At 33.0% G+C, this 14,435-nt stretch overlaps 3 protein-coding genes across 3 annotated transcripts; all 3 read right to left on the reverse strand.

The window, feature by feature from the left end:
- Positions 1-3,224: 3,224 nt before the first annotated feature.
- Positions 3,225-6,720, reverse strand: LOC141706707 (omega-6 fatty acid desaturase, endoplasmic reticulum isozyme 2-like). The gene is made up of 2 exons (XM_074509507.1): positions 6,624-6,720; positions 3,225-4,531 (listed from the first exon to the last, which is right to left on the reverse strand). The coding sequence occupies exons 1-2, from the start codon at positions 6,693-6,695 to the stop codon at positions 3,368-3,370; spliced, it is 1,236 nt and encodes a 411-aa protein (XP_074365608.1). The 5' UTR covers positions 6,696-6,720; the 3' UTR covers positions 3,225-3,367.
- Positions 6,721-11,787: 5,067 nt separating this feature from the next.
- LOC141705571 (strychnine-11-hydroxylase-like) lies at positions 11,788-12,511 on the reverse strand. Its single transcript, XM_074508476.1, has one exon. It carries the CDS (start codon positions 12,465-12,467, stop codon positions 11,865-11,867), a length of 603 nt encoding a protein of 200 aa, XP_074364577.1. The 5' UTR covers positions 12,468-12,511; the 3' UTR covers positions 11,788-11,864.
- A 332-nt stretch (positions 12,512-12,843) lies between these two features.
- LOC141684215 (xanthotoxol synthase-like) lies at positions 12,844-13,857 on the reverse strand. Its single transcript, XM_074489084.1, has 2 exons — positions 12,970-13,857; positions 12,844-12,849 (listed from the first exon to the last, which is right to left on the reverse strand). Exons 1-2 carry the CDS (start codon positions 13,855-13,857, stop codon positions 12,844-12,846), a joined length of 894 nt encoding a protein of 297 aa, XP_074345185.1.
- Between the last annotated feature and the right edge of the window lie 578 nt (positions 13,858-14,435).

Raw genomic sequence — 14,435 nt, forward strand, 5'->3', positions numbered from 1 at the left:
TTTCTGAAAACAACCATCTCTTGGAGTCTCTTAAAACTCAATTTGCTTCTATCGAGTCCTTGGCATCCCTGACTTCACAAGTCAGTATGATGCGTGCCTCCTATGAGATGTTTAATAAATTTGTTACTGCTTCTCTTGAATCAATAAATGCTAAGTTGGAGATTTTACATGTCCATGATAAGAAGGTGAGTAGGGCTATAGATTTTGAATTTGGTGTGCTTCATGAGGGGATGGTTACCACTGCCAAGGCGTGGGAGGAAGAATTTGTCAAGCTCTTCTATAAACTTGGTACATAAACCAAGTACATATCTCAGCAGGTCTCTACCCGTAGCATGCCATGGCACCAGAAAAAGGACTGGCTTGGTGATATGACTCTGGCCGAGATTACTTCCCCTTTGCCCCTGCCTGCAGTTCCTCCACTTGAAGCTTTTGGGATGACTCGTGCTGAATATCATTCGTATATTCTGGAATGGCTTCGCAAGAGGGATGGGAAAGCTCCAGATGAAGGCAAGTTAGACAAACTGTTCTCTGAGTATGGTGCTTCTCCAGTTTACCACAACAAGGGAAAGCGAAAGACTCGAGAATCTGCTCCTGTCGATGTTGATGATTCTGACTAGTTTCTTTACCCGCCTTTTATGATGTTGAGGGGGAGAATTTTTAATGTGTTTGTTTGTTTAATTTAAGACGATTGCTTCTTGGTTTATTTATCTGGATGATTGGATGATTTTGGTTGGATAACACTGGTTTATGTGCTGGATTAAATATTTAAGGTTTTATAACTTTAAGTACTGTTGAGTGCGTGGTTTTTAATCTTATTTGCTGTCCCATTTGTTTACCTGTCTCATTTGATTAGTCATATGTTTCATTTGCATATTCTCATGATTATCAACTGATTGTTGCATATATACACTGTTTCTATCTAACATATTGCAACATGAGATTAAAGTGTTTTTGATAGGGGGAGCATAACACTTCTTTACCCTTGGCATCATCATAAAAGGGGGAGAATGTTAATCCGTGATTTCTGATGATGCATTGAAAAAGTCTACAGCAAATCAGATTGTTAGTTAGTTAGATAAGTATTAGAGTTTTGTTTAATGTTAACTTAGTTAACTGGATAACCTTTGACTTATCTTTTCAAAACAAACTCTATCTTAGATAAACCTAACATATTTCAAATTCCTTATCTCTCTCAGGTTTATCTCTTTCAAGAAACAATACTAACAGATTACTTGTTTTATACATTCAAATATTTCAAACCTAATCTTATCTTTTATTATCTTTAAAAGAGTTTGAAATACATTATATCCGTTACATGTTTTCTATATAAACCGACTTGATGTTTTTCAGAGACATACAACTCTCTGCACTTTCCATCTTATATCTTTCTGAGAAAAACATCCTCTTAATTACATTCATTGATTATCCAGTTAATTAAGAGTTTATAGTCGAGTTGTAATCTTTCACATTATTATCTTTGTATTTGAAAGAAAGGTGTATTGTATCACTTGTCCCGGGTTGTGGGAATATTGATTACAAGATCAAGGCCAAGTAGCTGTGTGCTAGGTAGTTGTGTGCTAGGGAAAGGGTTCTTTCATTCACGGCCAAGATTGTAATTAAGGAAAGTTTGTAAGTACTTTATTTAAGTGGATATAATACATTCTCTGTGCTAGTTGGCATGGGGACTTGGATGTAGGCCATAGACTAGGTATAGGGACCGAACCAAGTGAAAAGATTTGGTGTTCTTGCATTAACATATTTCCAGCATTGCATGTTTATATTTCTGCAATTTACATTCTGCTGAATATATAGTATCTGTCTCATTTAGATATAGTCTGTCTCATTTGCTAAGACAAAAGAGACTGTCTCATTTGTGAACAGTTGCCTTTAACTAATTCTGTTGAGCCTACGAATTTCATAACCAATCCAGAAGTCAATAAAGTAGAGACCTGAACTTTTTTAATAGAATCTTTAGCTTCTGAAGGACCTCAAGTTAATATTATTCTATCTAGTAAATGATTTCATATAATTATGATCTAAATGTGTTTGCGGGATACTGAACACTTATAGACTTAAGTCTTTAGATTCTAACAATGACCAATAGGAGTCCAGAAGTTACTTCTAAACCTGAACTATCAACCAGATGCACGTTTACCAGTACGATAGCATGCCTTGGAAGAGAAATGATTTATTTCTCTTAGAAGTTTTGACCATTTATATAGGATGCTAATTAACAAATTAACGTGATAAAATAGTAAAATACAAGTTTCAGATAATTAAAGGTGGCTGAAACTATGTCAATTCACCAAACAAGAGCAATTTCGACATGCTAAAATATATAATAATTACAAGTATATTACATCAATAGCTGGCAAGCTCAGAATATGATCTCGGAATATAGAACAAATAACTCATTTAATCTCGGAAACTCACGATAAAAATACATGCATGTAAACACATACAACTCACACATATACACTTAAACCAGAGCAGAACAAGCTATTTAAGTAGAAATTAAGCACCAGTGTACTCTGTACAGGCAATTAGCATGGATGAAGTGAATGTGGAAATTAACATATACAAGAGTACAGAATGAGAAAGTAAGATTAAATAGAATGAAACTAAAGTGCATAAAACTAGACATAGAACATACAAAACGTATCCACATTATGCAATTTATACCTTAACTTGAAAATTTTAACTAAAGAAAAGACTTCAAATTGACCATTCAAGAAGCACCTTCCAGTTTGTCCATCTCAAAAGCATTATACATTACATTGACTCACAAAATTGAAAATTAAATTTAACATATGGCCCTAACATAAAAAACAAATTAACAGGCAAACACAAGAGTGATTATGAAAAAGATTGAGATATTGTTATCACAAAAGGTGACTGGAGAAGAAATAACAGAACCAATAGTACAGTATAGAGGAGGGATTGAGAGTACCTGAGTGAGAGGAGAAGCACGTATGCTTCTGTTTAATCTCCTATTGAATTGTGTTCATGTACATGTATATGTATGAATATATATGTGCATGTGATCTTACTTTTAGAACCCAAAACAGAATCCAAGAAATGCCGTATTTAATCTTAATTCTACAAATTAAGATGAGGGATGATAAAAGGCCATGGGTCCGATTTTCGTCCGCCCCTATTTAAGAGTATATACTACTTTTTACCTAATAAGCTATACTAAAGAATAAGGGACGGTAATAATAATATTCACCAACACATCTTGTTATACTCATTTGAAAAACTTATTTATATTAGTTTAGCCTTTTGCAAGGAGCTAGGTTCACAGTACAAAGCAATCACATACATATATAGATCTTGATCAAGGTCTTTTTGGTTACTTGAAATTAATCTAGAGCTTATTGTTGTACCAAAATACACCTTTGTACTTGCCACTCTCATCCGGTTCCACGTAGATACATTCCTTTGCTTCTCTCCACATAGCTCTGAAAACTGGAGTCTCGTCAAGCCTATAATAATCTCCCAGTATAGGTTTGATCACCTTCGTGGCCTCCATGGCATGATAATGTGGCATTGTTGAGAACAAATGATGGGCCACATGAGTGTCGGTGATGTTGTGCATAATCTTGTTTAGTATTCCATAATCTCTATCGACCGTGGCCAAAGCACCCCTTAACCAGTCCCACTCGGATGAACTGTAATGTGGCAATGCAGGGTGAGTGTGCTGCAAGAAGGTGATAAGCACCAGGAAGCCGTTTACTACTAATAACGGACCTCCATAAACACACAGCACCCAAGCGAGACCTTTTGCTGCAGCCAGGCGGTATAAACCATAAGTTACAGCAAGAACACCAGCATCAGAAACAAGGATTTGAGCTCGCTCGCGATCTGAGTAAATAGGACTCTGAGGATCATAGTGACATGCAAACCTTTCATAATGTCGTCCTGAAACATTAAACAAGAGGTACATCGGCCACCCCAAAGTTAGTGTTACTAGAAGTGTAAGGACTCGCCCAGGTGGGTTGTTAAGGTATTTGGCAAAAGATTTGAGTTCATATCTGTGTTTGGGCACAAAAACCTCATCGCGCTCAAGGGAACCAGTGTTGGAATGATGACGACGATGACTGTACTTCCAGGAAAAGTAAGGGACAAGGAGAGAAGAGTGGAGGACAAGGCCAACAGTGTCGTCAAGCCATTGATAATCGCTGAAGGCATGATGGCCACATTCATGGGCTATGACCCAGATTCCAGTTAAAAAACATCCTTGAACAAAACCATAAATTGCCCAAGCCACATATGATAAAGGGTAAGGTAAGAGTTGGATGTAATTTGTTGCAAGATAGTAAAGGATAGAAGCAATGGTCAGGTCATAAACAACATAAGAGAAAGAGCGAAGAACGGAGCGTTTGAAACAATGTGGTGGTACTGCTTTCTTGATGTCCCCAACAGTAAATGGAGGTTTTGAGACAGGAACACGTTGGAGAATTTCCTCTTCTGATTTCTTATTCTTTGCGTCAACAGGCATTTGACCACCTGCACCCATTTTCCAGATGTCCTGCAGAAGAGATCATAATGGTGAGCAAAATCACTTTGCTCAAATTGTCAGCGAGAACTCAATGAAGTAAAAACCTGAGCTATATTATGGAAACTTGTATATAAGGCAACTGTTGTGCAACAAGTTTTATTCAACATTTTTAAATTAAAAGGAAAAAAACACTAATTAGCTGATTAGTTAATTAAAATTAGTGTGACATGATATTTGCTCTGCTTATGATCTTGTTTCTTTGGTTAACTTTATCACTAAATGATCCATTAAAAAAGATAGAGTTCTTCCTCTTTTAGTGGGAATATAGATAACGCACGAACATCAAACTTTAGATACTACCTATTTAACCAACCACCTAATTTTCAAGCCTCAGCAATCAACCAACAAGTTATCCTGCTGCAAGTTCGATCTTCAACAATATATAGAAGAGATATAAACATTTTGCCTAATAGTATTAGGCACATGTATCATTCAGGGGGGAACATTTACTGAATGGACAATACAGGAAGATATTTAATTTATAGATATCAAATTTGGCCAAAGCTTTCAAAGTTGGCCAAAGCTTGTTACTAAATTCATCAATGAAAAAACTTTAATATATAGAAGATAAACAACCTAACAGTAATATGAAATACAAGTATTCATCAAGAAACTGAGAGATGCAAATTTGTTAGACGAGGATCAGGAAGAAAATTAGTATCAAGTAGAACCAAGCATTTATCTTAAATTTGCATGAATAGAAAAACGGCGAGGGTAATAATTTTATAAATAAATTTTCCTCAAAAATCTATAAAAAATAGTACAAATTCAATTCATTTAGATTAGAAACAAGTGATGACTCCATTCTCAAACTACCCAGGTTTGTACAATGACCAGACTGGGATACCCATGTCACCATGTGACTTGTTAAATAAGTAGGGCATCTGATCCTGTACATTACTACAAAGTCTACAATGATACAATCACATAATTAGGGTCAAATATTTCTAAATCATTGGGGTAGTATAGTTGGTATTGATATCAACACCTAACACCATTCTTAGAACCACAAACTTTGGTACAGGTCATACCGAAAGTCCATACTAAGAAATAAATATGAAAAGCAGTTCTTTTGATCTCATACTAAGAAATAAATATTCTTAGCTTATCTCTCTAGTCTGAACACATACAGAGGGACTGAGTGAGATATGGACACACATGCATACTTTCGTACTACAGTAGAATATGGCAATAAGCAACTTAAGTACAAAGCAGAGCAGTCGAGACTCCGAACCTTGTTAGGGATAAGATTGGTGAAATCATTGTTAAATTATCGAAAAAAGAGAGGAAAACAATGCAAATAAACTGCAAAGATTATGAATAATACTATACAATCTACAATTTATAGGCTCGATGCAAAATGGTTGTAGTCATTGTTAAAATTTGGTACTAATTTTTATGCCAAAATAAAACTTCAACTTCAATAGTAGTCACATTTTGCAATCAAAGAATTTCATCTCCCCCCTAAATTTAATTTCAAACACACTAATTCGCATTTCATTTATAGTTGATGATGTGACTATATGCATATATGCATCATTGATTTCAAATAAAAACAACCCTTTGGAGTTGAGTTTTTAAACATTTGATCCCGAATTATAGAAATGAAACTAACTTTAGCATTGCAATGGACTTGCTCCAACAACATCAAAAGATTTCAGATTTACGAATAAAAAAGCACCTTACACCCCCCCCCCCCCCATGACTGATATAATCCATTGATGAACACAATTAAAAAAGTAAGCGAGGTTATTGCATTTTGCAACCCCGCTTTTCATTCAAAATCAAAACAGTACAAAAAACAATATCAAATACAACATGAAAGGACAAAAAAACAAGATAAAAAAAGAGGGAAATGTGCAAAACCCATGATTAGTACATATCAATGAAAACAAATCTACAAACATGTACAAGGTTAATTAGTTAAAATAACATACATTTGCATGAATTAGATCGAATTATAGTTACCACAAAAGCGAATTAAAGAAACAACAGAAATCAGAAATTAAAGAATGTGTGTGTAATTGTGTGTTTATGTATGTATACTGGGGATTATGAGTACCTGAGGAGGAGAGGAGAAGCACTTGGCTCTTGGTGTTGATGGACGTGTGTCGTCTATGTACATCAGTTGCATGTATATATAGTGCTGGAAGCTTCGCAAATCAATTAAATTTGTATTAGTATTAAATATAAAAATTTCACTGTATTAAAGTATTGATAAATACGAATCCAACGAGATTACTCATGACTATGTTTGATATTATAGATTAGACGTAAATTAGTAGTCAATCGCTTATCGTGAACAGTACCGAAAGTCAATATAGGAAGTTCATTTTGGGACGGAGGGAGTAGTATTATTATTTAATATTTTTAGTAAATAGATTTACTCCATCTGTCTCATTTATTTTATTATCAATCAAATTTTCATCTTTTATTCAATCATATTATTTAACTAGAAATATTAATATAATTAATATTTAAATTACCATATCAACTAAAAATGGATATTAATTTTGGACCGATAGAATATGAAATGTGATTATAATGAATGAGACGGAGGGAGTATATATGCTTTGTAAATAAAAAAAAATCCCGATAAATTTCGGGATGAACAATACAATGTCATTTAAAAAATAAATATACGAATTTAAAATACATATTTGAAAGATACTTTTTATGAGATATATATATAATATCCTAAGAATACTATTATTGTCTCCTTTAATAATTAAAAAAGCATCCTCATCTATAAATTTCACAAGAATATATTAATACTTAATATTTTTTATTTAGCGAGTAACGTGTAAACACATAAAAATACGCCACGAATTTACAAGATCGCCAAAATAATATTTGAACGAAACTATAAAATCAACAAAAATATATAAATGTTAGAATCAAGTCCGTTACCGAAACAGTTATTTGATACGTGAACTAATTACTTAGTTTTTCGTAGATAAGTCGGGAATATAAGTACGAGTTATATCAATTAAAACATATTAGAAGTAATTCAACAATAATTTTGAGATAAATTTTAAAACCCCTAACATAAAAATAAGAGAATTGTTATAGAGGAGATAACTATTCTCTTGGTCACGGGTTCGAATCTCATGAAAGAAAATTTATGATTATCCTGTGAGCCAGAATATGTCGTTTAAGTGTGAATAATTTGATTTACATGATTTTAAGGCTATTGCGTGAATCCGTGAAATTTATTCATTACACTCCAAAAATATAATGACTGCAGATTTTCTACGATAAAAAAAAGAATTGTTATAGTTTGCAAAAGTATACCCAAAATCATTTTAAAATGTTGAGAATGATTGTTCTCTCATTAACGATGTGTACCTATCATACGTACAAATAAGTTACGAGTAAAAGCAGGCCATGTTATTTGAAAATATATTTAGGATCACTATTTTGAATAAATGATACGTATTTAATATAGAAAAATTTATAAGAAAAAACATTTTGAAGTTTGAACACTCATCTTCGGAGATATTTATAGGGCTGAATTAAATTGAATCAAAACTGAAAAACCGAACCGTGTTAATTCGGTTCAGTTCTGTTCTAATTTTTTCAAAAATTCTGTCTATTCCGTAATAAAATTCTGTTCGGGCCGCTTTCTTTAAAAATAATTCAGTCCGGACCGGATAGACCGAATAAACCAAATGATAAATACTATAATTTTATATTATCTACATTTTACATAAATCTTAAAATTTATAATACTATTTTTAATTTGTAATTGTATTTAGACATTTTTGAAACTCTACATATCACATTATTTAAATTATATTTTAGATTTTATAATTTTGGTTTAATGTTTAATACAATTATTTTTTGAGACGGAGGCAGCCATATTATAGATTATAGAAAGAAATAATTTCGGTCCGTCCGGTTTAAAATCGGACTGAACCGAATAATTTTGGTTTCAGTTCGGTCCGATCTATAATACAACTTTGATCTGATTAGGTCCAAAAAAAATAATAATTTAATTTTTCGGTCTATTCGATTCGGTCCGATCGAATGCTCCGCCTAGATATTTACTATATACATTATTTCGACGGCTACTTGACAGTCAGTTTGTGGGCCGTGGGCTGCTCGGAATTGAAACTTCATACTTCATAGTTAGCATAATACGAAAAAGGTGGTGGGCGGCTCCATGGAAATATGTTATATTTGTTTCAAGTCTTTTCAACACTCATTAAGAATGTGTAGAAAATTGAAATGTCAAATATCAAATGTTATTTTCAAAGAATTTTTCTTATTTCAAGATTAAAAATGGTAAAAAGACAAAACTGCCCTTACATTCATAATAAAAAAATTTTTGATAAAAATTAATGCAAGAATAATTTGGTCATTTTTTACTTTATTGCTCTGGACATAAAAAAACCTCTTTGGAATTAACGTTGTACTCCCTTCGTCCAGTGAGTTCTTTCCGTACACTGTTTGCACGTATTTCGAGGCTTCAATAAAGTATAGTTTCATAATATTTTTTTTTTATGAATTAAAGTTTAAACATGAAACTTTTTTTCAGAATTTTTTTAAAAAAAAAATATTATGAAAGTATATTTTAAACCAGTATTGTAAAGCGTGTCGAAAAGTAACGTAAAAAATTCAGTGCGACTGAGAGAGTATACTTTAGGTAGTAGGTTTGGAGCTCGCAGGAGAATTCGGAAATCGGTGATTAATTGAAATAATAATTAAATATTTTTTTATAATATTTAATATATCAATTTATACATGGAATTATTATTTTTTAAATATTTTTGCAAAATAGTTGAATATAAAAATATATTTCGGGTTAATAAAAAAATAATCGAAGCTATTGAAAAGAATCTAGATATTCGAGAACAAACGGTTGTGTTGCTCAACGTTTTTTTTACGGATAAATGTGTATGCAATTATAACACAATTAAGAAGGGAGAAAAACAGATATGAGCCGAAAGCAGCATTAAGAATTTAAGATTAGCTTACAACTGCATTTTAATTTAATAAAACCAAATGGTAGGTGGTAGTTTGCAGGGAGCTCCAAATCTACTTTGCCCACCTAAATTTATGTCAAACAAAATGATTGCTCATAACCTCTTTTCGGATACTCCGTTTATTTATTTTTAATAGTCGCTTGACTCGTTTGAAATTGTTTAGATTGAATAGTTAAAAAATAATTTTTAATTTTTTAATAAAAATATACAACTTAATTTTTATTAAGCGGACAATTTATCTTGAGATATATGCAGAAAAGTTAAGAGACCAATAAGATGAAACAGAGGGAGTAAATGCTAAAAGTGATCAATTTCAGAAAATTAAAAAAATATAGCTATCTGGGTCTCGTTTGTTTCGATGTAACTCAAATACGTAACTTAAAGTTCATTGGATTCAAAATCAGTTACACTGTTTGGTTCGTTGTATTTTAAACTGGGCAACGGAACTACAAGTTACGGGGTTTTTGTAGTTACCACAAAACACGGGAAGATAGTTACCGAGTTTCATCACGGTTATCACAAATTACATAGCTATTTAATATAAAAATATTAATTACTTAACCAAAATTAACTACGTAATCTCTAGTTACATATCAATAAACCAAACACTTATATTTTAATTACCTTAAAACTTATCGTAAAAGTTGACAAAACAAACGAGGCCTTCGTCTTTTATTTAAGGCGGCGGTAATTAAACTACTGGGCTGGATTGATAAAATATAGTAATGGCCCATTACGAGTTATTTAGCTTTTCAATTGTGGAATTAAATTATGCACATTTGGCCCAACCTTATCAGGCCTCTATCTACAGTAAAAGGATAAATAACTTTCGTGAATATCAAAATTTTGTACTAGAAAGAAACTGAAGTTATATTGACTTCATGGGTTCATGGATATTTAATATTTGTACCTAAATTAAACTCAGGCATACCGAAAAAGACAAATTATAATTAAGAGGCATGCTTTATTTAATTTATATCAATAAAAAATATTTTTTTTCTCTTTTTTTACATATCTCTTTCCTCTCATATTTTCTTTCCCTCCGATTATAATTCAAATATAATATTATATTAATAACAGGGCACCATTATAAGACATATTGTTGGAGATAATATGCAAAAATCATGTTTTAAATCATCAAAACATTATATTTTATTATATTTATAAGGCATTTAGTAGGATATTGTTGGACTTGCTCTAAATTTTTATTAAGTATAAATTAAGGGTGTTATTTCAAGATTTCGTATAATGACATGGGATTGTGATGTGTGAAAAAAATGCTATAAGCCAAAAAAAATTTATGTGTCTGTATTCATTTTCTACCATACATTTCAAAAAAAATAACACATGAAAAATAGAATGGTATATAACTCACTTTGTACGATTAAAAAAATAATAACAAGATATTTTGGAGGTCGATTACTTATACATAACACAAACTTTAGCCAGTGTGATGCATGGACATTCTCTAAATATGTATAAATGATTGATTTGTTCATAATTATTCAATTTGTTTGTATGTTAAAAATGTGATTAAAAATGTTTTATGTATTTGATGTATTAAAAATGTGATTGATTAGTGATACAACACTTAGCGTCAATACAAATTTGAATTGTACTTATATATATATATAGGTTTTGGTACACAACCCCGATTGATTGTAGTAATCATCGAGTGCCCCGTATTATTTCATTGCAGATGACCTACCACAATGAGACAATGCTGAAGATCAGGTGCATTGAAATATTGATGCAGACCAGGAGCATTGAAACATTGCTGGTAAATCTTGTCCCTCGGGAAGCTGTTGAGAAATGCTGAGGACCAGGAGCATTGAAACATGACTGGTAGTTTTATTGTTACAAGCAAAGAAGATGGTGCATTTATTCGCGTTCTCAAGTTTCAATGTTTCTCCAACCCACAGTTCAGGGCCACTCGGGCAGGGCAAATAATACAAGCCATCGCAGGGGATATCCTCGTGGAGGGGCAATTTTTTTGAAATGATAACAGTAGAGAACGACTTGAAAATGAAGAAAAAACGAGTTTTGAAATTTGAAGTGGATTAAGTCGTATCTATGTTCTAGTATGTTATAAAAATTGGTTAAATACGTTGTTTATCGTGAATGAAATGATAAGAAATTCTAATTTCAAAGGCTTATTTAAAGAAGATTTTGTAAAGAGAAACTGAAGTAACAAGATTTAATGAAGAAAATGAAATATTACATCATTTTGTAGTTCTATAGTACTAAAAGTACGAAATGGGTGAAATCAAACCGCCGAAACCAAACCATAAAATATCACTTAAAAGAGGTTTCGCTTAATTAATAAATTTCGGGACCAAACAAAGGGGAGTCTTCTTGTGTATAGTTGTACCAGGCAAGGTATCCATGTCAATGTCTTCACTTGTTATACCAGCAGGAAATTCCCAGTTAAATGAGTACAGAAGATTTGCCAGCACTAGCTCTGTAGTAGCCAATCCCATAGAAATCCCTGGACATATTCTCCGCCCCGTTCCAAATGGCATCAGCTCATGATCCTGCCCTCGAATGTCGATGTTACAGTTCATGAATCGTTCAGGTGAAAACTCGTCGGGATCTTCCCAAGCCTCGGGATCCCTTCCTATAGCATATGTGTTCACGTAGACGCGTGTTTTAGCTTCAATTTTGTAGCCACTTATCACACATTTGTCGATGGTTTCTCGAAGCAGAAGTGGAACAGGAGGGTGCAATCTCATGGACTCCTTCACTACTGCTTTCACATAAACAAGCTTTTGGACGTCGTGTTCGTCGACAAATCCTTTGTTTCCGAATAAATCTCTAACCTCTTGTTGTGCTTTCTTCATCGTTGTTGGATTCTTCATCATTAATGTCATTGCCCAAATTACAGCTGCTGCACTTGTATCGGATCCTGCAATCAACATATCCTGCACATAATATAGGGAAACCAATATATTTGTTAAGTAATCGGTGCATCTAAAACCTTAAGGTATAAGAGTAAAATTCCAACAGAATCTTTGACTTAATGACCTTTTAAACCTCAAACTTTGCGCCAATATACCCATCAGCCCATATAGTTCATTACCGTACCTATTTGCTCCTTAGGTACTGAAAACGTAACTTTTTACCCTTAGACCGGCCGGTTTTCACCCGGTTTTTTTCGTGGTCCAAAGTTATAAAAAAACACATTTTGGATACCCAAGGGCTGAAAAAGTACGCTTTTAAACTTCAGGATTTTATGAGTAGACTCGTGCAAACTTTGAGGCCGAAAATGTCATTAAGCCTATAATCTTATACTATTCAACACTTTCCGTCAATACATATGTCAATACACCAAACAAACAAACATATAATTTTTATACAATGAAGGATGCAAAGAATCATTAAAATTCGATAAATCCCTTTTATTGAGAGGATTTTGTTTACCATCAATATTGCTTTAACGTGATCGAGAGTAAAGTTCGATAAATCCCTTTTCATCTCAAGCAAGATGTCCAGAATCTTGCAGTCATCGGTTGATGCAGCAGATGTATGAAGATACTCATCAATGAGCTGTTGACTGAAGGCATCAATTACATTAAATCTCTTCTCCGACTGTGACATTGCACCGCTAAGCCTATCGACAAATCGGCCTATTACAGGAAAATAATCTGCAAGGAAGAAAGTCGAAACATTGGCCTTAAGCTCATCAAGTAGCCAATGAAGCTTTTTACTTATATGACTGTTACTATCACCATCATATCTTCCACCGAAAGTAATTCTAAGTATTATCGAGCTTGTCAGATTCATAAGAGTTTCGCTTAAATTTACGACATTGGAACCAGCAGTAGCTTCATCGCGTATCGTTTTAACCATTTCTGCAACTTCTTGTTCACGAATAGGTCGAAAAGACTGAGACCTTTTCGAACTAGATAAATTCAGAGTGAATATTTTTTTCATGTTCCTCCAGTACTCGTTGTACGGCGAAAAAACAATGTCTTGATTGTTGTAAGTTAGCTTCTTTGTGCTAGCTAAGTCTGGCCTACCAGAAAAACAAAGATCATGGTACTTGAAAACTTCTTTGGCTGCGTCTCGAGACGAGATGACTAGGGCTTCAACAGAGCCTAGCTGCAAGGACATGAGAGGGCCGAAACTTTGTGCAAGTTTGTGGAAGTAAATGTGAGTGTTTAACGTGTCAAACTGGTGCATGTTGCCGATCAATGGGAGGCCACCGGGACCTGGTGGCCGGCGATTCGGCTTTCGGACATAGTAGTTTCTGCTTATGAGAAGAATGATCAGAGGAAGAGAGATTGCAAGAAGAACAAGTACTTCCATTTTTTTGATATTCGAGAATGTGTTTGGGCTTGTGGTAATAGTCTTGTAATCCCATATTTATAGTTCTAAATAACTTGAAATTGTGAGCTTTGTATGATATTTTAAAGTTATTTGGGGTATATTCTATCAAGATTTTCACACAAAAATGGATTTTAAAAATATAGATATATTAAATTCGAATTTTAGATACCAATAGATATCTGATATTCGGTCGAGATTATAAATTATTATAATGAATTTGCAGTATTAAATCTTTGCAATTAAAAACTCGCCATATCCTTCAAAAATGGTAGATTTTATATGATATTTTAACAAAATCAGATAGAATATATATTCTTTTAAAAATTTCAAAAATGCTTTTTAAGATCTTAAAGATTATAACTTCTTACTCTTTATTAATTAAAGAAACCATAATAAGATTTAGCAAAAAAAATCCATAATAATGTACTTCGTAGCCCAATTGATAAAGTAGTTGGTGTACTTGGTGTCAATGTCATGTGTCATGACGGGGTTTGACATCCTTGTTAATATTTTATAAAAATTGAAAAACCTTATCGGGGTGTCAAATAAATTGGAGT

This window comes from Apium graveolens, chromosome 2 (assembly GCF_009905375.1).
Source record: "Apium graveolens cultivar Ventura chromosome 2, ASM990537v1, whole genome shotgun sequence".
NCBI lineage: Eukaryota > Viridiplantae > Streptophyta > Magnoliopsida > Apiales > Apiaceae > Apium > Apium graveolens.